At 43.1% G+C, this 25,795-nt stretch overlaps 1 protein-coding gene across 1 annotated transcript in view; it reads left to right on the forward strand.

The window, feature by feature from the left end:
* The first annotated feature begins 4,247 nt into the window (after positions 1 to 4,247).
* Positions 4,248 to 25,795, forward strand: part of zgc:86896 (uncharacterized protein LOC415190 homolog) — a 29,440-nt gene continuing 7,892 nt past the window's right edge. The window contains exons 1-9 of the mRNA XM_040036281.1: positions 4,248 to 4,381; positions 4,804 to 4,934; positions 6,352 to 6,456; positions 19,670 to 19,892; positions 20,006 to 20,113; positions 23,443 to 23,649; positions 23,800 to 23,875; positions 24,161 to 24,351; positions 24,978 to 25,068. Of these exons, the coding sequence (XP_039892215.1) occupies positions 4,871 to 4,934; positions 6,352 to 6,456; positions 19,670 to 19,892; positions 20,006 to 20,113; positions 23,443 to 23,649; positions 23,800 to 23,875; positions 24,161 to 24,351; positions 24,978 to 25,068 (1,065 nt within the window). The 5' untranslated portion in view covers positions 4,248 to 4,381; positions 4,804 to 4,870. The remainder of the gene's footprint in view (positions 4,382 to 4,803; positions 4,935 to 6,351; positions 6,457 to 19,669; positions 19,893 to 20,005; positions 20,114 to 23,442; positions 23,650 to 23,799; positions 23,876 to 24,160; positions 24,352 to 24,977; positions 25,069 to 25,795) is intronic.

Genomic DNA, 25,795 nt, shown 5'->3' on the forward strand with positions numbered 1-25,795 from the left:
GGTTGGGGTGAGAGAAGGAAGACAGGATAAAAGACATGCTGTGGAAGAGAGACAGATTAATAACAAGTATGATTCAGTGCAGAGAGGTCTGTTAACACATAGTGAGTGAGAAAGGTGACTGGAAAGGAAAAACTCAATGCATCATGGGAATCCCCCGGCAGCCTACGTCTATTGCAGCATAACTAAGGGAGGATCCAGGGTCACCTGGTCCAGCCCTAACTATATGCTTTAGCAAAAAGGAAAGTTTGAAGCCTAATCTTGAAAGAAGAGATAGTGTCTGTCTCCTGAATCCAAACTGGAAGCTGGTTCCACAGAAGAGGGGCCTGAAAACTGAAGGCTCTCCCTCCCATTCTACTTTTAAATACTCTAGGAACAACAAGTAGGCCTGCAGAGCGAGAGCGAAGTGCTCTAATAGGGTGATATGGTACTACAAGGTCATTAAGATAAGATGGGGCCTGATTATTTAAGACCTTGTATGTGAGGAGCAGGATATTATGGTCGACAGTATCGAACGCTGCACTGAGGTCTAGCAGGACAAGCACAGAGATGAGTCCACTGTCAGAGGCCATAAGAAGATCATTTGTAACCTTCACTAAAGCTGTTTCTGTTCTAGGCATAAAGCGACAACCTGCCGGCCCAGTGCCCGAGTCAGGCTCCTTCCGAAGAGCCCGCTCGATGATGTTTTGTACCTCCCAGTGACTGCTCCAACCTTGCAGGAAGCCGGCAGGATGGCGGGTTTAGCGGATGATTCCTCCTCTATCTCAAACTGTCGAGAAACCACTTGGTAACTGCCTTTACCTTTGCCGGGTCCGTCTTCACCTGCCCCCCTGCCAGCACATATCCCAAGAAGGAAATAGAGGACACGTGAAGCTCACATTTCTCAGCTTTGACATCGGTTTTCCAATAGTCTCTGGAGCACTGCTTGCACTTGCAGCACATGTTCACGAATGTCCTTAGAATAAACCAAAATGTCATCTAAATAAACAAAAACAAAACCATCCAAAAAGTCTTGTAGGTCATCATTTACAAGAGCCTGGAAGACCGTGGGTGCATTTTTCAACCCAAAAGGCATTACCAAATATTCAAAGTGCCCTAAAGGCATGTTAAAGGCGGTCTTCCATTCATTCCCTTCCTTAATGCACACCAAGTGATAGGCATTACGTAAGTCTAATTTAGAAAAGACTGTGGCACCCTGCAGACATTCAAAAGCCGAGCTGATTAGGGGCAAGGGATATTTGTTTTTGACTGTTATTTCATTTAAACCATGAAAAACAATGCAGGGTCGGAGCCCCCCATCCTTTTTCCCCCACAAAGAAAAACCCAGCCCCCACAGGTGACGACGAAGGACGTATTATGCCTGCTGCGAGAGATTCTTGTATGTACCTCTCCATGGATTCACGTTCAGGTTTGGAGAGGTTATGAAGACGGTTTTTAGGGAGGGGAGCTCAAGGAAGCAGATCAACACTACAGTCATAGGGTCTATAGGGAGGTAATGAACAGGCTCTATCCTTTCTAAACACCTCCCGGAGGTCATGATACTCGGCTGGGACCCCAGTAAGGTCCGGAGAAGACTCCTCCTGGCTCTCTGATGATTCTGGGCCAGGAGCAGGGGCGGAAGTGAGGCAGTTAGAGTGGCAAAACAAACTCCAGCTAAGTACCCTTTGGCCCTCCCAATCTAGCCGGGGATTATGGAGTCTTAGCCAGGAATAACCACAAGTTAATGGTGTATCTGGAGAGTGAAGGGCGTAAAAAACAAGACGTTGATGATTACCAGAGGTAATTACTGTGACGGGTTTAGCGTGGTAAAGGATTTGGACAAAAATGTGGTTGTCCACTGTTCAGTTATTTATTTGTAAAAAATGTTTGGAATCATGTATGATTTTCGTTCCAGTTCTCACGTGTGCACTACTTTGTGTTGGTCTTTCATGTGGGATTCCAATAAAATTGATTCATGTTTGTGGCTGTAATGTGACAAAATGTGGGAAAGTTCAAGGGGCCGAATACTTTTGCAAGCCACTGTAAATTGGAAATATTTCCTCTCTTTGTTGTGATCAGTGTTGGGCCATTACTCAAAAAAAAAGTACTGTTACATATTACACAGAACACTTTTATTAAAAGTAATGCAGTGTGTTTCTTAATTACTCACATTACACATGGTTTTTCTCTTAGTATTTAAGTATGAACATGAAGCCAACTGCACAAAACAAAGATGAAAACCAGCACAAAGACAATTCAAAGTGATCGCATCATTGCACACCTGCCTACCGGTTATATATTTACAACAATCTTTAACAGTTATTACTGCTTCTAAGGGGTGCCTTCTTTGTTTATCTGCCCGAGAGCCGCCACCAGTCCCCTCTGAAGCCTTCCCCACACCGTAGTCTCAATTCATGCTCAAACCACCTGACATTATTTACTAGAAATGCTGTCAAACCTAAAATGAAGATGTGGTCCCAGTCTTAGTTATGAGCTGGCTTAGGGGCCTATACAGAGCAGCAATGGACACAGTGCATCACCTTGGTACATACTTGATGGTGACTTGTGTGATTGGCTTGGAGTTGGCCTCCATTGTTGTAATCCACAGTCCCTTTGAGTTCCTGATAAATGCTATTAACATGCTTTTAGCCGTGTACAGTGGACAAGCACTCCACTATCTGTGTCAGGGACATTCAGTCATAGTGGGTTTCTGAGGATGGTCTGCCTGATCTTGGAGTCCCAAACAACATCAGATTTGAATTGATGGTTGCACCAAATGATATACATCAGAGTAACATATGGTTAGATAATATAGGCTTAGGGTATAGGTAAATGACACATCGCCCAATTACCATCCCGGGCTGAAAAGAAGAACACGACTGTGTCACTGCTTACTCACAGCATGCTTGAGCTCGCCCTCAGCCTCCCCCACAGCCCAGACATGTTCCAGGGTAAGCAGGCTCTTTCATTGCTGCTTGGAGCTGTAATTTCTCTTATAATGGATTCCTTGGTTTTTCTCTCAGTTTAGTCTTTGTCCCTTGTGTCTACTCTAACCTCCCTATGTCAAGTGTTCCTGTTATCTTACTTTCTGTTTTATTTCCAGTTTTATCGCTTCTTTGTGTATAGTGATGTATATAACTAACTTCTTTTTGTTATCTCATCTTATTTAAGTCTCCTTTTGAGGATACAACCCTGCATTCAGCTGTTACACCTCCATGCTGTGGAGGAGAAGGGTCTGGCTGCAGCCAGCTGCTCTTGTTGTGGAGAGCCATTTTGGTGTCCTCCGTCATCTGGATTGCTCTTACCTGTGTTAGCCAGTCTGGATGAGTATCTGCTGTTAGCAGCTCACTTATTGTACTGCCTGGCATTCCTGCAATGCCTTATTCAGGAGGTAGAGTAAGTCATCTACTAATCAGGAGGTTGGAGATTCAATCCCTGGCTGCTCCAGTCTCCGGGTTGCATGCCCAAGTATACTTAGGTATGTTCATTGAAGTATGACTCTGGAGCACTTTGCTTTCTTTCACTTTGAAGATGAATCTAATTCAGGAGTCGGATAAATCGGGTGAAATATATCTAAATATAAAGGTGAAATATAAAGTAGTGAAAAACAGTCAATGAAACCCTGGACCCCACAGGGTCAATGCACATATTTGTAATTCATCCATTCATTCTGTACTATATAAACAAATTTAGAAGTGCTCAATAAAGCATTACATGTAAAGACCACAAAGGACCTAACAAAGAGGTTTACACTAGCTCATTTATTTGTTAAACATATTTACCTTAATCAAAAGTCCAAACAAAACAGGGGATAAAAAGTTACAGTTATTTGATACACCAGAGGTCACTAACAGGCGGACTGCGGTCCGGATCCAGACCCACAAGCTGTCCCATATGGACCTGGACCTGCAGCCAAAACACAAGGTTATGGTCTAAGAGCTGAGGGGAGCTTTTAAAGCTGAAATCGATGAATGTGTACGTAAATGATGCCTATTTATTCATAATTGGACATATGGATTTAAAATAGCTTTACTCGTGGTCAGATTTATAATAATGGCAGGATATAAAAATAACATTGAAAGTTTTCATTCAGTTTCATCCCCCAAAAATCTAAGTAAGTCCCAAAGAATGAGTGAAGTAGATGTTTTTGTATGAAGCATTTAGTCAAACTGCTGATCACCAGCCTGTGCTGAGAGCGAATTGGAGACATTTGCTCCCAGCAAACTTCTGAGCAGGCAAGCTTGCTCAACAGCTATCAGTAGACACACCTACCGTTCTTTCACTCCCTTCAACAATAACACAGTCATATTCTTCACCAGGACACAGTGCACAGCTCCTGTCGTGCAGACAGTCTCACGAGTACAACTCTGAACCCTCTTCTACTACCTGACCACACAGACACAGGGTAAGTAATAATATCAGCCCTAATTATTTTGTATCAAATCTAAGCAACTTGTTAAGTTTCAGATTGTTTAAACAGAACAAAAGTAGAAGCTGGAATTTAGGTGATATGTTATTGGGCTTAAAGCCTTTTCAGTGTAGTCTGTTGTTGTGTTTTCAGAAACAAACGCTGACAAGTTTGTCGTTCACCTCCAGATTTGTCTGCATTAGATCTGATAAAGTTGTTATCTCCCAGTCGTTATTCATTCAACTAACTATTAATTACACTAAAGCTATTCAAGTCCCTTCTTGAAACCTGATTTCTAATAAAACCCTCAAACAGAGAAAAGTATAAACAACAAACCATTTCTGCTTTATTTAAGAAAACTGTTCTCTCAAACCAAGTGTACCCTGTTTTTTCTCTCCCTTTCATCCTGGAACATGCAGCAGCCCATCTTTACAACAACTGTGACAGCAGCAGCATTCCAGCAGTCTGTCTTACCTCTGTTCAGACATGTCGCTGTACAGTTTTGGACTGGAGCCGCTGTCCTGCCATACCTGGAACAAAGATAGGACCCGTAGGTGAAATACCAGAAAAAATAGTCATGCTCCATTTCCATATATAGAGTAGCTCACACATAAATGCACATATATGGATTGCATTAATGTGGTTCAGAGAAACGTTGGCAATCTTATTATCAGTACAGGAAATTGACTCAGAGAGCTTTAATGCATACATGTATGTATACACCTGGAGGTGATCTGGGCCTTTGAATAACATTGCACTTCACTACCTTTTTTTTAATGTTATATAGAAAGCACTTGGGTGTAGAAGAAATTGCTTGTATGAATGGGTGTGAACAGGTGAATGAGGCATGTTATACAACCATCAAGTACCTGCAGAGGGTCAGGCAAGTCCTGAAGAGTCAGCTGAACGGCAAGTACAAGATCCAGGCTATCAACACCTACGCCCTGCCCGTGATCAGGTACCCTGCTGGGGTAATAAGCTGGCCAAAGGGGGAGACAGAAACCACTGACATCAAGACCAGGAAGCACCTGACCATGCATGGAGGGTTTCACCCCAAGTCCAGCACCCTGAGGCTGTACGCTAAGCGGAAGGAAGGGGGCCGGGGACTGGTGAGTGTCAGCACCACAGTCCAGAATGAGACAACAAACATCCATGAATACATTGGGAAGATGGCCCCAACTGACCGCGTGCTCAGTGAATACCTCAGGCAGCAGAAACCCAAGAAAGAGGAGGGAGAGGAGGAACCATCATGGAAGGACAGGCCCCTGCACGGTATGTACCACCGGCAGATAGAGGAGGTGGCTGATATCCTGAAATCCTACCAGTGGCTGGACAAAGCTGGACTGAAAGACAGCACAGAGGCACTAATCATGGCAGCACAAGAACAAGCTCTGAGCACAAGATCCATAGAGGCTGGGGTCTATCACACCAGGCAAGACCCCAGGTGCAGGCTGTGTAAAGATGCCCCGAGACAGTCCAGCACATGGAAGAGCACAGGAAGAAGGAACACGAGAAGCTGGAGAGGTCCCAAGGCCTGGAGAACATGTGGAGGGTGAAGGTAACAGTGGTCCCAGGGTAATCGGAGCACTCAGTGCAGTGACTCCCAAGCGAGTGGCTCTAGCAGATCCCGGGAACAACATCGGAGATCTCTGTCCAGAAGAGCGCAGTCCTAGGAACAGCTAAGATACTGTGCGGGACCGTCAAGCTCCCAGGCCTCTGGTAGAGGACCCGAGCTTGAAGGATAAACCGCCCGCAGGGGCGAGAGGGAATTTACAAAAAAGAAAAAGTATATATATATATGTATATATATATATATATGTCAATGTATGTATGTGAAGCAAGAGAGAGGAATTTATATATAATTTATATCTCTCTTAGATGTTTCTTACATAAATGCCTTTCTGTGGTTCATATTTCTTCATTATTGTTTGACTACTGAAACAAAGTGATGACATATTTGCTTCCAGAGATTGCTGTGAGTCCTAACAACAATGCGGTGAACATCTATGAAAAAAATGGTAAAGACTGGGTCAAGATCCATGAGCTGACTGAGCACAGCGGACGAATCACAGGTACCATATCTGCAATGGAAAGATTTAATCTGTTAAAATCCATTATGACTTTCAAAAACGTTCCCATTTTCAAAGTATTAAAGAGGCTGGCTCAGAAGTACATCAGTTAATTATTAATGCCTAACCCCTCGTGTGCCTAAGCATTTTCTTTGCTCTTTATTTCAAGGTTAGCAAACAAAAGTGGAAAAGTCTGCCCATTGAAATTAGATCATTTTTAAAATATCTTCTTATAAAATGATCATCCTTGATAGCCTTTCATAAATATTTGATATGTATAATATTTCTATCCCTTTTTTGTGTTTTTAGTTAATGAGTTTTATTTTTGTTATTTTTATTCCATAATGTTGTTTTTTTTTTTTCCCAATAAGAAAGATGTTCATTGTGTTAGCTTGAACCCTCTGGGCTCTATCCTGGCTATTTATTCACTTTTCTTTTTTCAACCATTTTCGCTCTGTTAATGCAAATGGAATGAAACTTCCCAAAGGTCTATATTTTTTTAATTTTCAACACCAGCTCCTTAATAATGTCAATAATATTCACTATACACCAAATTGTTCCTCTTGACTCTATCGTGGCCATTTGTGGCCAATTGAAACCCATTATAACCACCTTTTTCCTTGTTATTGACAGTACTATATCCTGCGATTTAGGTCAAATTGCTTTCATTCTAAACTCAACACATGAAAATTGTAGTTTTTAATGTTTTTTGCCAAATTACATCATTTACCCATTTTTGGCCAAACAAGCGATTTCATGTAATATTCCTCGTTTGTAGTAGCAGCCTTTGATGGCTTACCTCACTCCAATGGACCAAAATAATGACACAATTTTGACATAGGTTTGATCTTAAGGATCTAATAGTTTGTGTTTGTGCATGACATTGCAGCACAAACATGTATTTGCAAGATAGACTGGAATAAATAATGACGCATCAAACATTACATAGGCTGCAGTGAATTTCTGTGGATGCAGGTTATTGAGCTTTGAGGTTCCCAGTCAAACTCGGCTTTGAAGCACTTTTACTCTTGTATTTTTCATAAAAAGACACCATACCCAAAATATTAACTCTAGAAACAAAAACAAAAAACCCCAATCACAGGACATTTTGCAGAGTTCAAACCTGCAGCTGCAGCACAAACAACAACAAACACTATTTGTAAACGTGTCCTGGAGTTTCTGCAGGTGCAGACAGTGCTACTGCTGTAAGTCAGCCTAACAGCTTCCAGATCATTTATTCTGGCTGTATGGCAAGAAGGTCATCACTGCTTCAAGCACTGCCTGTATGATCTGGTCAGAGAGCTAGGACAGCAGCAGTCCTCTGCCCTTGAAGAAAAGACATCTGCCCAAGATGAAGAAACTTCCTCTCCAGAAGATGAGGGGACAATCTCCAAAGAGGCTGACTGCATCACCACTGATGAAGAGTACTAGCCAGTGCCTGAATCCTCTTCTTTGGGGGAGGATTGGGGTTGGGGGGCATGGAGGTGGAGGCCGAGCAGCTGATGGAAAAGAACATAGGAGCATTTTCTGAGACCGAGGAGCCGGTGACTGAGTGGATCCCTCATGAAAGGAAAACCATGTGGGTCCCACCACTGAAGAGAGACTGCTCTACAATCCAGTACCCACTGGTATCAAACCAGGGGTCACCCTGTATGCAGTTCCCTGCATTAGCAGCCTGAGATCTGCTTTTGACTTTTTTATAACAAAGGAGATCTTTTAGCTGCTGTGCACCCTTACAAACCTGCACGGGAGGCAAAGGTGTGAGGACTGGAGGATTATAGATGAAGTGGAGATAAAGCCTAAACCACAATAAAGCAATACATAGCATGTTGGATGACAACACTGGAAGTTCTCAGGAAGTTAAAAAGGGAAAGGGGTTCAGACTCCAACTGACGGAGGAGCTCCGAGGACAACGTCTTTCCTTTGGTCACCTTGGCAGAGGAACCCCTCAGATGAAAACATGCACAGGGGAAACAACCCAGAGCTTCCTCCCCAGCTCCTCCAGTTGCAACAGAGGAAGATTTTGTTGTCTGTCTTTGGCTTCACCAAAACTACCACAGCGATATCCCACATGCCAAAGCAACAGAGGAATGTGCTTCTTTCTTTAAGCACATTTTCTAAGTGCTTTCTAACTAACATTCACACACATTCATACTCCAATGGAGGCATCGAAAAGCAATTTGGGGTTAGTATCTTGCCCAAGGATATTTGTCATGCAGTCTAGGGGAAGCCAGGAATCGAACCACCAACCTTCCAATCAGTAGATTTGCTCTACCACCTGAGCTACAGCCACCAACAGCTCTAGCGCAGTGTCTTTCACCTAGCAGAGTGGACAAACAAACTGATGTTTAAAGGGTTAAAATTTTAAAAAAGTAATAACTATTTTACATTTATGAAAAGAACTGAAGTTAGTTAAAACCTTTATGCAGAAAAAAATGGCAAAAAAACCATAAAAATAATAAAAATTACAGACCTAATCTATTGGTGGTCACTTTTGGCCACGAACAAGCTGAAAGTGTAGTGATTTTGAGCAAACCCAAAGGGTTAATTATGGGGTTACAGGTTTAATAATCTTCCTCTAAAAATGTTGTACACGCACAAATGTTTGGGTGCTGTGAAGTGTATTATTATAATTAGGTCATGTACTTGTCATGTGTGTAAGTTAGAAGGGCACCCCTTCTAAAACGGCAACAGCAGCAGGGGATGATCACGGGAACAGAAATAAATGTAAAATCTGGTAAAATATATACTTTATTTACAGCATAAAAATGTATCCGGAATCATTCGATCAATCAATTTTCCTGTAGACTCCCGGTGGAGCACAGGTCCGCAACATCACCACGCCAACGGACTCTGTTCTGGGCTGTTCTCTTCAGCTGGGTCCATGTCATTCCGGCACCCGTCACTTCGCTCTCGACAGATCTTCCCCATGTCTGTTTGGGTCTCCCCACTTTCCTTTTTCCTTGTGGGTTCCAGTTCAGTGCTTGCCTTGTGACATTGTTGGATGGTTTTTGGAGTGTGTGGCCTATCCAGCCTGATTTTCTCCTCTTGATGTCTTGACCAACCGGGTTCTGGCTGGTTCTCTTCCACAGGTCTGTGTTCGAGATCTTCTCAGGCCATTTGATGTTAAGGATGTGTCGCAAGCACTTGTTGATGAAAATCTGTATCTTGCTGGTAATGGTGTTGGTCACCTGCCACGTCTCGGACCCATACAGGAGGACTGCTTTCATATTGGTGTTGAAGATGCGGATCTTGCTGCGCTGGGATAGGGGTTTGGAGTTCCAGATGGGTTGCAGGGAGTTGAATGCAAGCCTTGCTTTGTTGATCCGGCTCCTAATGTCTTCATCTGCGCCGCCATCTCTGTTGACTATGCTTCCTAGGTAGACGAAGAGGTCGGTTTCCACCAAGTAGCTGCAGTGGATGTTCTTGTCGGTTGTTCAGCTGCATCACCTCTGTTTTTCTGACGTTGATCTTCAGGCCAGTCTTTTCTGCCTCCTCAGCGAGCCGGGTAACCTTGGACTGTGCATGTTGCTGCTTGTGGGACAGAAGGCTGATGCCGTCTGCAAAATCCAGGTCCTCCAGCTGTTTGGTGAAGGTCCACTGGATACCGGTGTTGCTCTGTGATTCTTCTCATGATCCAGTCCATGATGATCAGGAAGACTGCTGACAGCAATGAGCCTTGCCTCATTGCAGTTTTCACTGCGAAGGAGTTGGTCAGTTTTCCATTGTTCAAATCAATTCAATTCAATTTTATTCAATTCAATTTTATTTATATAGCACCAAATCACAACAAAAGTCGCCTCAAGGCGCTTCATAGATACAGAGAAAAACCCAACAATCATATGACCCCCTATGAGCAAGCACTTTGGCGACAGTGGGGAGGAAAAACTCCCTTTTAACAGGAAGAAACCTCCGGCAGAACCAGGCTCAGGGAGGGGCGGGGCCAACTGCTGTGATTGGTTGGGGTGAGAGAAGGAAGACGGGATAAAAGACATGCTGTGGAAGAGAGACAGAGTTAATAACAGATATGATTCAATGCAGAGAGGTCTGTGAACACATAGTGAGTGAGAAAGGTGACTGGAAAGGAAAAACTCAGTGCATCATGGGAATCCCCCGACAGCCTACGTCTATTGCAGCATAACTAAGGGAGGATTCAGGGTCACCTGGTCCAGCCCTAACTATATGCTTTAGCAAAAAGGAAAGTTTGAAGCCTAATCTTGAAAGTAGAGATAGTGTCTGTCTCCTGAATCCAAACTGGAAGCTGGTTCCACAGAAGAGGGGCCTGAAAACTGAAGGCTCTGCTTCCCATTCTACTTTTAAATACTCTAGGAACAACAAGTAGGCCTGCAGTGTGAGAGCAAAGTGCTCTAATAGGGTGATATGGTACTACAAGGTCATTAAGATAAGATGGGGCCTGATTATTTAAGACCTTGTATGTGAGGAGCAGGATTTTGAATTCTGGATTTAACAGGAAGCCAATGAAGGGAAGCCAAAACAGGATAAATCTGCTCTCTCTTTCTAGTCCCTGTCAGGACTCTTGCTGCAGCATTTTGGATTAGCTGAAGGCTTTTCAGGGAGTTTTTTGGACATCCTGATAATAATGAATTACAGTCGTCCAGCCTGGAAGTAATAAATGCATGAACTAGTTTTTCAGCATCACTCTGAGACAGGATATTTCTAACTTTAGAGATGTTGCACAAATGGAAGAAAGCAGTCTTACATATTTGTTTAACATGTGCGTTGAAGGACATGTCCTGGTCAAAAATGACTCCAAGGTTCCTCACAGTGTTACTGGAGGCCAAGGTAATACCATCCAGAGTAAGAATCTGGTTAGATACCATATTTCTAAGCTTTTCAGGGCCGAGTACAATAACCTCAGTTTTATCTGAATTAAGAAGCAGAAAGTTAGCGGCCATCCAGGTCTTTATGTCTTTAAGACATTCCTGCAGTTTAACTCATTGGTGTGTGTTATCTGGCTTCATGGACAGATAGAGCTGGGTGTCATCTGCATAGCAGTGTAAATGTATGCTATGTCTTCTAATGATGCTGCCTAAGGGAAGCATGTATAATGTAAACAGAATTGGTCCTAGCACTGAACCCTGTGGAACTCCATAATTAACCTCAGTGTGTGAAGAGGACTCTCCATTTACATGTACAAATTGGAGTCTATTAGATAGATATGATACAAACCACTGCAGTGCAGTACCTGTAATACCTACAGCATATTCTAATCGCTCTAATAGGATATTATGGTCAACAGTATCGAACACTGCACTGAGGTCTAGCAGGACAAGCACAGAGATGAGTCCACTGTCAGAGGCCATAAGAAGATCATTTGTAACCTTCACTAAAGCTGTTTCTGTGCTGTGATGAGCTCTGAAACCTGACTGAAACTCTTCAAATAAGCCTCTGCAGATGATCTGTTAGCTGTTTGACAACTACTCTTTCAAGGATGTTTGATATGAAAGGAAGGTTGGAGATTGGCCTATAATTAGCTAAGACTGCTGGGTCTAGAGATGGCTTTTTGAGTAAAGGTTTAACTACAGCCAGCTTGAAGGCCTGTGGTACATAGCCGATTATTAGAGATAGGTTGATCATATTTAAGATCGAAGCATTAATTAATGGCAGGACTTCTTTGAGCAGTTTTGTAGGAATGGGGGTCTAAAAGACACGTTGATGGTTTGGAGGAAGTAATTATTGAAGTTAACTCAGAAAGATCAATTGAAGAAAAAGAGTCTAACTTAACATCAATGGTACTAAAAGTAGCTGTAGATAATATTACATCTGTGGAATGATTATTGGTAATTTTTTCTCTAATGATAAGAATTTTATTTGTGAAGAAGTTCATGAAGTCATTACTAGTTAACGTTAAAGGGATGGTTGGCTCAACAGAGCTCTGACCGTTTGTCAGCCTGGCTACAGTGCTGAAGAGAAACCTGGGGTTGTTCTTATTTTCTTCAATCGGTGACAAATAGTAAGATGTTCTGGCTTTGCGGAGGGCTTTCTTATAAAGCAGCAAACTATTTCTCCAGGCGAAATGATGATCCTCTAAATTTGTGACACGCCATTTCCTCTCCAGCTTACGAGTCATCTGCTTTAGGCTACGTGTTTGAGAATTATACCACGGAGTCACGTACTTCTGATTAGAGACCTTAGTTTTCACTGGAGCTACAGTATCCAGAGTCGTACGTAGTGAGGAGGTAAAATTATTAACAAGATAATCGACCTCTGTTGGAGTAGCGTTCAGATAGCTGCTCTGCTCTATGTTGGTACAGGGCATTGAAGATGATAACAGTGGGTGGATTATATTCTTAAACTTAGTTACAGCGCTTTCAGAAAGACATCTACTGTGATAAAGTCTACTCCCCACTGCTGTGTAATCAATTATTGTAAATGTAAATGTTATCAGGAAATGATCAGACAGGAGAGGGTTTTCAGGAAACACTGTTAAATGTTCAGTTTCTATGCCATATGTTAAAACAAGATCTAGAGTGTGATTAAAGTGGTGGGTGGGTTCTTTTACATTTTGAGAGAAGCCAATTGAGTCTAATAACAGATTAAATGCCATGTTGAGGCTGTCATTTTTAGCATCTACATGGATGTTAAAATCACCCACAATAATTATTTTATCTGAGCTCAGAACTAAATCAGATAAAAAGTCTGAGAAATCAGACAGAAACTCTGTGTAAGGCCCAGGTGGACGATAGGTGATAACAAGTAAGACTGGTTTTTGAGTTTTACAGCTGGGGTGGACGAGGCTAAGCATCAGGCTTTCAAATGAATTAAAAGTCTGTCTGGGTCTTTGGTTGATTAATAGGCTGGTGTGAAAAATTGCTGCCACACCGCCCCCTCGGCCTGTGCTTCGAGGTTTCTGGTAGTTAGAATGACTCGGGGGTGTTGATTCATTTAAACTAACATAATCATCCTGCTGCAACCAGGTTTCTGTAAGGTAGAGTAAATCGATTTGTTGATCAATTATTAAGTCATGTACTAACAGAGACTTGGAGGAGAGAGACCTAATATTTAATAATCCACATTTCACTGTTTTACTCTTTGGTTCTGATGTGGATACTGTATTGTTGTCAAAGGAGCTTGCAAAGAAAAGCATCTGGACTTCTTTAAGTTGCTTGAAGACGTTTCACCTCTCATCCGAGAAGCTTCTTCAGTTCTAAGGTCAAATGGTGGAGAGTCCCAGATATAAACCTAGTGGGAGTATCCCCCCACAGAGCGACAAAAGGACCCCCTGATGATCCTCTAATTGCCTGAGCCAAGGTGTGAAACTGGGTGTGGGTCACAATCAGCCAGAGTTTCGGGTGAGTTCATTGTGAAACCTGGCCCCACCTTATCATGCGTATTCCTGAGATCAGATGGCCCAGGATGTGAGTGGGCGTTAAGGCGTCTGGGAAGGGATCTCAAAACTGGATTATAGATGGAAGACAGTTGGTGTCGTAAACCACCGCCTCTGTTCAAAGATGGTCGCTCACAGTGGACATAGATGGCTTCTTTCACTCCTCTTTCAAACCATCTGTCCTCTCTGTCCAAAATGTGAACACTGGCATCCTCGATACTGTATTGTTCTTTCTTTGTGACTGTTTATGTTTAAGTTGTTTATTGCTGGTTTTTAGTTTGTTTTTTGTCTGGTTGGAAGCTGACACAGTCTCTGTGGAGATGGGTTTTTGGGGGGGTAGCAGGAGGAGAGAAGCTGCAGAGAGGCGTGTAAGACTGCAACTCTGCTTCCTGGTCCCAACTCTGGATAGTCATATTTTGGGGGGTTTAATAAATTTGTCCATATTTCTAGAAATGAGAGCTGCTCCATCCAAAGTGGGATGGATGCCGTCTCTCCTAACAAGACCAGGTTATCTCCAGAAGGTTTGCCAATTATCTATGAAGCCCACATCGTTTCTGGGACACCACTCAGACAGCCAGCAATTTAAGGAGAACATGTGGCTAAACATGTCACTCCTGGTCTGATTGGGGAGGGGACCAGAGAAAACTACAGAGTCCCACATTTTTTTGGCAAAGTTACACATCGATTCAATATTGATTTTAGTGACCTCCGATTGGCGTAACCGGGTATCATTACTGCCGACGTGAATTATGATTTTACTGAATTTACGTTTACCCTTAGCCAGCAGTTTTAAATTTCCTTCAATGTCGCCTGCTCTGGCCCCTGGAAGACAATTGACTATGGTTGCCGGTGTCTCTAGCTTCACATGTCTGAGAACAGAATCACCAATTACCAGAGTTTGACCCCTGGCGGGTGTGTCGCCGAGTGGGGAAAAACGTTTATCAGAATCAGAATACTTTATTGACCCCTGGGGGAAATTATTTAAGTTTAGACACATGAACAGGTTGGTGGTGTACCTGGTGCTTCTGTTTAGGACTATGCTTCCTCCTCACTGTCACCCAGCCGCCCTCTTTCCCCAGCTGCTTGGGGTCTGCTGGGGAACAGCTAGCGGGGCCTACGCTATCTTCGGCTGCACCAGCTACAGGGGCCTGGCTAGCTACGGGTGAATGAAGGGTGCGAAGCCGAGTCTCCAATTCAGTAATCCTGGCCTCCAGAGCTGCAAACATGCTACATTTGTTACAGATATCATTACTGCTAAAGGAGGCCGAGGAGTAGCTAAACATCTGACACAACGAGCAGGAAAGTGCAGGAGGGACAACTGAAGTAGCCATGGTCATTGATAGGTCGCCTTTCTTAGGGAGCTTCATCAGGTACCCATGCTTCCAGTTCGCAGGCACTTGCTCCTGTTCACATATCTTCACTAGGAGAGGATGCAGCATCTCCCCTGCTGCTGCCGCGTCTGTCTTGAGAGCTTCTGGAGGGATGCCATCAGGCCCTGTGTCGGGAACTGTTTGCGGTGGTGGTGGATTCAGGATCTCTTTAAAATGTTCCACCTATCTTTCCTGACAAGGTCCGGGTGATCTCACACACTCTCTTCATGTTGTTCTGCTTGGCTACTGTTTCTGCCTCTTCTGTTATACTGTGCACAAATTGTCCTTTGTCCCGTCTGGCACTCTTCTTCACTTCTCGGTTCACCTCCCAATATTGTGCTCTGAGGTCTGTTTTCTCATGTTGATCCTGACATCTGTTAATTTTCTGCCTCACCTCCTTCCTCTTCCCTACCTTCTCCCATGTCTCTTTTGTCATCCACTCTTTCTGCTCCCTCTCCTTCTTCCCCAGGACTTTGGTGCAAACGGCCTTCCAGGTCTTCTGTATTTCTGTCCAGGAGTTCTCTATTGTGTCTTCGACCAGATCCCCAAGGGCTTCAAACCTGTTCCTGACTTCACAGTTGAACTCTTTTGCTTGCTTGCCGTCTTTCAAAAACTGTATGTTGAATTTCAGTTCAATTCAATTCAATTCAATTTTATTTATATTATATATATAATTTGTGGGGTGGTCTTCCTGAAGAGTTGCATAAGGATCTCAATTTGGTCTTCAGTGTTGCCACTAGCAACTGATGGTCTGAGGCTGCATCAGCACCGCGCCTTGCTCTGACGTCCAGCATACTTCGTCTCCACTTATGGTCGATGGTGAAGTGGTCGATCTGGTTGTCAGTCTTCCCATTTGGTGAAGTCGGAGTGGTCTTTTGGATCTTCCTGTGTGGGTAGATGGTGCCACCCATGGCTAGGTCATTAAAGGAACAGAAGTCAGTGAACAGCTCATTCTTGTTGCAGATGCCTATGCCGTGTCTACCCATGATGAGTTCTCTGTCTGTGTTGTCGCCTCCCACCTTGGCGTTCAAGTCACCCATGACGATGCACCCACTAACGCGCTGCATTAGTGGATGCATAACATTGGATGATAGTGGGTTCAACTGCCCTTGCAGACTTGCCAGCGAGCTGGCTTCCCAATGGCTTTCACTGGCACGTGTCATGGGCCCCACTGAAGAGGAGTCTACCTGTCCAGGCAGTTGTTGGGATGTATTTGTTGTTGCAGTTTCTGTAGCATGACTTTTTTTTTTTTTAAGAGGATGGGGTTGCTAGACCCACGCCCAACCCTCCTCCTTTCTCATCCTGGACTTGACACCAGGCAATGGCTGAGTTGGAAAGAATCATTAAAAGAACATAAAACTAAAGACAATAAAGATCTGCAGTCTGGGAGCTGAAGCCCCCCTAAGGGTCTTGTAGCATCCAGTCGAACTGAGAAGGCCAGAACTGATGGTTGTTGAATGACCTTTATTATTCCTTGCCGTGTATCAGACAACGAACCAACGTAAGAGCTAGACAAACAAATACAACAATTACCATGTTAGTTATGTAACACCATTTTAACCGCTCATTACGCTGGTCTAACCGTTTTCTATTAAACTATATAATACATATTATGCATTTCAGATTGCTCAAATTAAATCATGGTAAATGGCCTGTATTTATATAGCGCTTTACTAGTCCCTAAGGACCCCAAAGCGCTTTACATATCCAGTCATCCACCCATTCACACACACATTCACACACTGGTGATGGCAAGCTACATTGTAGCCACAGCCACCCTGGGGCGCACTGACAGAGGCGAGGCTGCCGGACACTGGCGCCACCGGGCCCTCTGACCACCACCAGTAGGCAACGGGTGAAGTGTCTTGCCCAAGGACACAACGACCGAGACTGTCCGAGCAGGGGCTCGAACCGGCAACCTTCCGATTACAAGGCGAACTCCCAACTCTTGAGCCACGATCGCCCCAATCATGTACATTACAAACCCTGTTCCCCTGTCGACTGTAGCTAGAACCATTCATTTTTGTACAATTTAACCATGTTTTTCTCTCCCTTTTCTCCGTTAGCATTAGTTTTCCGTTTTCTTCCGTCTTTTTTGTACATCAAGTTGGTTACAGTTACATCATTCGCTTCCGGTTACACAGGACGTTACCAAAATAAAAGCACAAGCATTATATTACGTGTATATGAGCTAGCTTTACATATCCGCCGTTACAGGTCCCAATCAGTCTCAGTCCACTGAACTCCACCAATGGGGCCAGGCCGTCAGCGTCCTCCAGTAGTGTCCTGCGCCACTCCGCTCTGCTTCCGCTAAACACAGTGAAGCAGGAGCACCCATCCTAACGTACCAGGGATGTCTCTATACATTTTTACAATGGGACTTACCCCACAAGGGCAGAGCTCTAAACCCCGCCCGCCGCTGCTCTGTGCCTAAAGCGTTTTAGCTGGCGTCTTGCTGCCACCTGGACAAAGTCTGCCATCCATGAACCGAAGGCCCTCTCTCCTTCTCCTGCGACTGCGGCCCTGCCCTGCCGCCAGTTACTGTTCCACGGCTCGTGCTGCCTATGGCTGCGTCCTTTCGCACAGTCACCTCCTGTGGCTGCGCCTCCCGCCACGCTCCTCCGTGGCTCTCTCCTTCTCCTCTGCGTCTGGCCACACCTCTCTTCTCTGACCTGCCAGGCCCTCCTATTGGCTGCTGCCAACAAGGGAGGCCTGATTGATTTCTGTCCCCTGTGCCCTCCAGGTGTGTCTAATTAGGGAAAGCAGGGGGCGGAGTCTCTCTGAAAGAAGATCCAATTAATACAATAAAAGCATGCAACACTAAAATACACTCAACATTAAAACACAACAAAGCATGCAACACTAGAAAAGAAATCCTTCTTCCCCCAATGACATACTTCTCTCAGTACATAGACCCTTTAACAGCAGTGAACTTCTTTGTGTAGGACATAAAGTTGAAGACAACATTTATTTACCAAATTAAAGCTGAAACATTTTGTTAGAATTCTAAGTGTGTTTACTGAAAATCAAAGTGTCAGTGAGTACAGTCTCCACCAATACGCACTCAGAAACTGGGGAAACTCACACAGGAAGTGGTCTGGTAGACCCAAAGCCACAACAGAATCAGAATACAGGTTTGTGAGAGTCAACAGCAGGTGTGATAGCTGGAGATTGCAGCTCAATAGTAGTTAAAGGGTGCAAGTCTTTGCTTCAGTTATACAGAGAAGACTGCAACATGTAGGTCTGACACGTTGAATTGCTAAGATGTCAGAAAGGGTGATTGTTTGGGCCATGAACCAAGGCTAGTGGACTAAAGAATACCTATAAGACCTCTAATAAGTCCATAAGAAGGGTTTATAGACCAATGAAACAAAATCTAATTGACTGCAGATGAATTACACCAAAAGTATGTGCTCCATGAGATGTATGATTTCTATTTTATATTAGAGCTTTAAATGGAGTTCACTGCAAAGGTATAATTTGTGTTTTTAAATAAATCAAAAAATCCTTATGAAAGTAATTGGATAAATTCTAATGCACATTTTAAAGCTCTTATCCAGTCATGGTATGTTAGTTTCATGTGTTTGCAACAGATGTAGCACCTTTTGGGAGGTTTAAATGTCTGTATTTTGGCCAAGTATAACTGACTGTCAGTGGGTAGCTAAGTTCAAGTATCTGGTACCTCTGCTAGACCATAAATTCCAACACATGAATACCATTACAGACGGCGTCACTGACTATATAAATATCTGCAAGTATACCATCATATCAAGCAATGACCTGAAGGCGTACTGAATGATAAGAAGAGGGTCATTAGGTCAGGGAACAAAGGGGAGTTGCAAAAAATGAAGGTGGAGTATTAAGGGAGGAGTAAGGAGATGGAGTCCAGGGAGCTGGTGAGGAGGTCTGTGAAGCAATCAGTCAGAAATCACCTCCTTCTGAATGTCAGCAACATAAAAGAGATGGTAAAGAGAGGGCAAAAGAATGTGACTAGGCCCATTAGAATCATAGGTGAGGAGGTGGACAGCTACAGGTACCTGAGGTACAGCTACAGGTACCTGAGGTACACCTCATTTTATTTTCTCAGGAAGCTCAGATCCTTTAATGCAGCAACATCTTGGAGATCTTTTAGCAGTCTGTCGCAAATGCCATTTACTTTTCTGATCAATTCACAATGCTGGAACCATCACTGGCCAGAATCATTTTAGTCAGTGATGGACAAACTGCTTCCTATCATGTACAGCCCATCTCACATGATCCATTCCACACTACTGACATAGTAGAGAGCCGTCTTCCTCAGACTTACTGAACTCCTCTGCCATAAAGAATGCTTCAGGAAATTATTTCTACCATTATCTATAAATCGATTCAATAAATCTGTTTTGTGTGTGATGGGTGAGGATACCTATCAACTATAAGATTCCATGCACATATTTCTGTGTTATACCTTCTTGCAGCTGTTTCTCAGATATATAGTGTCCATATCTGTCGTCCATAGGCATAGACTGGGCCCCGCAGTCTAATCGCATAGTGACATGTGCCTCCGACCGCAATGCCTATGTGTGGACCCTGAAGGATGGTGTCTGGAAACCTACCTTAGTCTTGGTACGCATCAATCGTGCAGCCACATGTGTGAAGTGGTCCCCACTGGAGAACAAGTTTGCCCTGGGCAGTGGAGCCCGTCTTATCTCTATCTGCTACTTCGAGCAGGAAAATGACTGGTGAGCAATATAAGATCTCATTTAAAAGACTTGTGTTTGGTACATAAGACGTGATGATGTTGATTTTTTGTTAGTATGATAGGAATGGTTCTAACATTCCTCCTCCACTTTAGGTGGCTGAGTAAGCACATCAAGAAGTCAATTTGCTCTACAGTGCTGAGTCTGGACTGGCATCCCAACAACATTCTCCTGGCAGCAGGGTCTGCAGACCTTCACTGCAGGTGAAACTACAACGAAACCTGTGGTCGATCTTTGCATGATGAAGACACACAATGACTGCATCTTTCTCACATATTTGCACTTCTTATTTCAGTATAAATTTGTTTTAGACAAATCTTCAAGCCACACTGTTGCACTGGATCTTGCTCCTTGATTAACACATACTAATACAGTGGAATTTATTTTGACTTAATCACACTTACAGTCTTCTGTTGCCCTCATCAATGAGGGTTAGGATTTCCTTTGTGTAAATCCTAAGGGGTGGCTGTAGTATGGGCTCAAAATGTGGTCATAAATATTTTGTACTTGTAAAAAAGATTTGTGTGTGCGTAAAAAAGATTTGTATGTGTAAAAAAGATTTGTGTGTGCGTAAAAAAGATTTGTGTGTGCGTAAAAAAGATTTGTATGTGTAAAAAAGATTTGTGTGTGCGTAAAAAAGATTTGTATGTGTAAAAAAGATTTGTGTGTGGACTTAGAAAAAAACCCCCTGCAAGTTACAAGTACGGATTTTGACCCTATTTTTCTTCCTTTCATCTGATTGGTCAATGTCATGTCAATCACAAATGTAACAATCCAATCAGAGAACAGATGGGTTTGGCTGTCGGAGGGGCGCTTTTTTGAACTGCAGGTCCTTGAAGGGAATAAATGCCCTTTTACATGCCAACCCAGCGTTTTCCTTCATCACCACGAAGGAAAACAGTCTGTGGTCGTCCGAGTTTGGTGATTTTTGTGTCACAGGTCTACGTGTTTAATACAGGGACTTCCACAGCCTTTTCAACAGCGCTGCGGAACGCGGGGGGGGGGGGGCAGTGTTTTGGAAATGACAGTCTTCATTACAAAGCTTTCTTCGTTATGAATTAGCATACATGTTTTTATTGAACATTTGAAGAACTAGCAAAAAAAACAAACTCTTGTAGAGGACATAAAGTCAGAGATAGAAAAGACAAGGAGCAGGTGCATCTAGTACAGGTAGAGCTGCTGCAAAAACCCACAGAGCCCAGCAGCCAGCGCAACAAATTCTGGATCCTTTGCTTTTAGTTAGCAGTTAGCATTAGCAGCACATCCTGCGTCCGATGTGAAAGGACCTTTATGCTGCGCACTGTGACTCACAGCAATGGTCCCGGGTCAGCCCTGACTTTGTGTTAAACTAATCCTAAAGTAATAATGGTATTTCTAACCACTGACATACCACAACTTTATCCTTTCAACAGCTGCTGAAAGTAAGGGGACCTAGCTGCTATCGGATATTTATATAGACATCCTCCAGCTTCAAACTGTATTACCCTTCAAGGACCTGCAGTTCAAAAAGGCGCCCCTCCGACAGCCAAACCCATCTGTTCTCTGATTGGATTGTTACATTTGTGATTGACATGACATTGACCAATCAGATGAAAGGAAGAAAAATAGGGTCAAAATCCGTACTTGTAACTTGCAGGTTTTTTTTTTCTAAGTCCACACACAAATCTTTTTTACACATACACAAATCTTTTTTACACATACAAATCTTTTTTACACATACACAAATCTTTTTTACGCACACACAAATCTTTTTTACACATACAAATCTTTTTTACAAGTACAAAATATTTATGACCACATTTTGAGCCCATACTGTAGCTCAGGAGGTAGTGCACATCATCTGCCAATCGGAAGGTTGGTGGGTCAATTACTGGCTCCCCCAGTCTGCATGCCAAATATCCTTGGGCAAGATACTAACCCCCATGCAACCATTGGAGTATGAATGTGCATGAGTGTGAGAGGCATAGAGTACTTGTGTGAATGGGTGAGTATGGGTGAATGCGGCGTGTTGTATAGAGCGCTTTGAGTACTCCAGGACAGTAGAAAAGCGCTATATAAGAATCAGTCCATTTACACAAAGTTTGACTAAGTCTAGAGTTAGCAGGTGTTGGGAATTTCAGTTTAAAGCCATGATCAGGATAAAGAAGACACATTACTTTCATAGGAAAGTGTGCCAAATCATCTCTGGCAGTGCCAGTTTGACTGTTGTTTGGTGTCATTCATTGAACTGGATCATTGAAGTCTGAATTACCATACATAGCCACAACAGCCTGTTACCTCCTCCTAATGCTGGTCACTGGCTTGGTCACACACTGCTGTGGATCGGCATCCCATTCTTCAACCAGCATTTGTCACTCTTGCGCAAACATCGCATCCAAACTGATCCCGCAAATGTTCAATGTGGTTGTGGTCAGGACTGCAGGTAGGCCAATTGACCCACTCTCCTCCCGAGTTCTGGAGGTTTCTGGTAAACTGCGCTCTGTGGGGACGAGCACTGTCATCTTGGAGAATAGAGTTTGGTCCCGGACTGTGGAGATATGGGATTGCCTGGTTGCACAACCTCATCTCGATATCTCTCAGCATTGAAACTGCCTCCAGTGAGGAGAAGCCTCGCCACCACCATCGCACTGCCTCAACCAAAATCTCTGGCTGGTGAAGAAATCAGCTCAGTGTTCTTTGCGTCTTCACACTACCCAACAATCCAACTGCTGTAGGCAGAATCTGGACTCATCGCTAATGTTCCTCCACATGTTCAAGTCCAGTGCATGTGTCGCCAGCACCACTGCAACTGGTCCTGACAGTGAAGGGCAGCCATAGCAGACCTCCTGGCTCGCCTGGCTGACAGGGTGAGGAAATGGTCTTCTTGTCGTGTCATCTTCTTGGCATGCCCACTTCACAGCCTATCTTCGACATCCTGCATTACATGGAGCTTGACCATCAGTTTATAGATGGTACTAGGGATCACGCAAAATAATGTTGCAGCTCTGTTTTGCAGAACACCAGCTTGAATTTGCCTGATCAGTCAAACATGGCATACTTGGATGAGAAGCAAACTGACTGTTGTAGCCGGTGTTGCTAGTCTGGTGTCGATTAATCACCTTATTGTCACCAGAAGCTCAAAACAAAAGTCAGTAGCAGAATAAGTTTTCAACGGCACAGCCCAAATACTCAACTCTGCTGCATAATTCACACATTCTCCTTAAAGATGTAGCACCATTTAAGGAGAAATAAACAACTGCCATCAAGCATCAATCTGCTTTTTGTGCTAAGTTTAATTTTATACTATATTTGCTTTAACCTAATATTGTTTTGTGTAAAAATGTTTAAATAATAAAAGTAAAAAGTCAGATATGTCAAGCATGAAAGGCAACCACAAGGTTTTATGTTATAAAATAATGTCAGTACACTTGAACCAAAGATGTCTTATTCATTTTGGTTATGGGCCATACAGGCTTTATGGGTAATGAAAAAGTAGACAAAACACACTGATTTACTATTTAAGAACTAACAAAGAGATATTTGTGTTTCCCAGGATTTTCTCAACCTACATCAAGGACATTGAGGAAAAGCCCGGGCCCACTGCCTGGGGGGCCAAGATGCCTTTTGGGGAGATGATGCTGGAGCATAAAGACTGTGGTGGGTGGGTACACAGTGTTTCTTTCTCTCCCAGTGGAGACCAGTTGGCCTGGGTGGCCCACAACAGCAGCATCAGTGTCGCTGATGCCACACAGGGGAAGGAGTAAGTATTGCTACCGAACCACATACTTCATTAATATGAGGAGTATTACTTTATTCACTTAAACATATAGCCATTACTGTAAACCTTTCCTTGTATATAGGAGTGCCACAGGTGCATGACCTTATATCATTTCACCTGTTCGTCTGTTAGGGTAATCCAGCTGACCAGTGACAGCCTGCCACTGCTGAGCGTCCTCTATATCAGCCCTACTGAGATTGTTGCTGCGGTAACTATGCCCCGCTCCATGTGTTTGTCTGTGTAAATCAAAATTATTCAACTGTGTAAAGATGTAAAATCTCCATATTATCAATAGATTAAATGACTCTGAGTCATGTGAAAGGCATGTTCAAGACAGAAAGACAAAACTGAAGCCTTGATAAATAAAAGAAAAAAATTATACTAAATTGTGTCTGACCTTTGCTGCTCCATGGCCATTGGTCACACAATATCACATTGAAATACCGAATATCCAAAATGATCAGATATTCTTTTGTGCTTTTTCTGCACCCAGGGACATGACTGTTGCCCCTACCAGTACACGTATAAGGGTCCACGCTCTCTGGAGTTTGTGAAGAAGCTTGATATCCCAAAGCAGACCTCCAAAGGGAATATGTCAGCAATGCAACACTTTCGCAACCTGGACAAAAAGGCCACTGACGAGGAAACCGGTGACCTGGACGCACTTCATCAAAACAGCATCACGTGAGGAATACTGCTTTTTAATTTGAAAAGGCACAATAACCTTTGCTGAGGAGGTTCTGTTCTTAAACAACTGAGTGAAGGAAGCATGTTTTAAATATTTTATACTATTTGTCATCCTACAGCTCTCACCCACTTTATTTTCTGCCAACATTTCCAAAGCTGAGTGTTTCTTCTTCACTCACTATGTGTTAAAAGACCTCTCTCTGTTTAATCATTAGTTATTATTAATCTCTGGCTCCCAAACCAATCACAGCAGATGGCCCCGCCCCTCCCTGAGCCTGGTTCTGCTGGAGGTTTCTTCCTGTTAAAAGGGAGTTTTTCCTTCCCACTGTCGCCAAAGTGCTTGCTCACAGGGGGTCACATGATTGTTGTTGTGGTTTTTCTCTGTTATTTACAAAGTAAAGTGTGCTGAGGTGACTGTTGTTGTGATTTGGTGCTATGTAAATACAATTCAAGTGAACTGACAAATTAAAATGGAAACTGATTTTAAAACCATCATTAATACCCGTTGATCTCACTTTGCTCACAGAAGAGCATCTGTTAGTACGTGTCAGACATTTTGTCTGTCCAAATATTTTCACCTTTGTTGTCATTTCCTTTCTTAGCTGTTACTTTGTGCTCTGCAGGCAGCTGCGTATTGTATCACTGGACAAAGCCAAAGTTGTGCAGTACAGCAGCGTGGGTCTGGATGGAGCTATGGTGATCTGGGATTTTAAGGTACTGTCTTTGTTACACTGTTGAAATGATGGGCCAACTCATCTCCCGTGCAACATATTTATTTTTACAGAAAACTGTAAAAACAGAAAAATAAGACAATCAGTTATCTTTGGCGCGCAGGCCGTATGCTGCCTCTTCATCACTGACACTACTTCTTCTAGTGTAGCTGACATTACTTTATACAAGTAACTTATACAGTTTCATATTCACATGCACCACCTTTGTAAACTGGTTAAATCACACAAATACATTTTACTATACACATGAATAACATAGTGAACTCTTTACAGTTTTATCTTGTTTTTACTACTGTTTTAATCTATTTATGAACCTGTCTTCTTAACTGTATTTAATAAACTAGATCTCTTTCAAATAAATGTTTTTCTTAACATATTTCTATAGCATTCACTCTTCATGAACTAAACATAAAACAATTCACACTTTCTCTTATTGTGCAAAATATATATCTTGTGGCTTTAACCCAAAAAATACACCTGCACCGAGCTCACAGAGTTTCGGTACAGTCTAACACTTGGATCGGCACAGGCTAACAACTAGACCGACTTGGAAATTAGCTCTTTAGCTTAACATTCGCCACAAACAAGACATTTATCATTAATCGCCACTGCTGTCTGTCACTTTTATAACATCTGTTTATATTATCAACCACCCAGCTTACCTGTAAAAACAGAAAAATAAGACAATCAGTTATCTTTGGCGCGCAGGC

The sequence above is a fragment of the Simochromis diagramma genome, unplaced genomic scaffold, assembly GCF_900408965.1.
Source record: "Simochromis diagramma unplaced genomic scaffold, fSimDia1.1 OVJJ01000497.1, whole genome shotgun sequence".
Taxonomy (NCBI): domain Eukaryota; kingdom Metazoa; phylum Chordata; class Actinopteri; order Cichliformes; family Cichlidae; genus Simochromis; species Simochromis diagramma.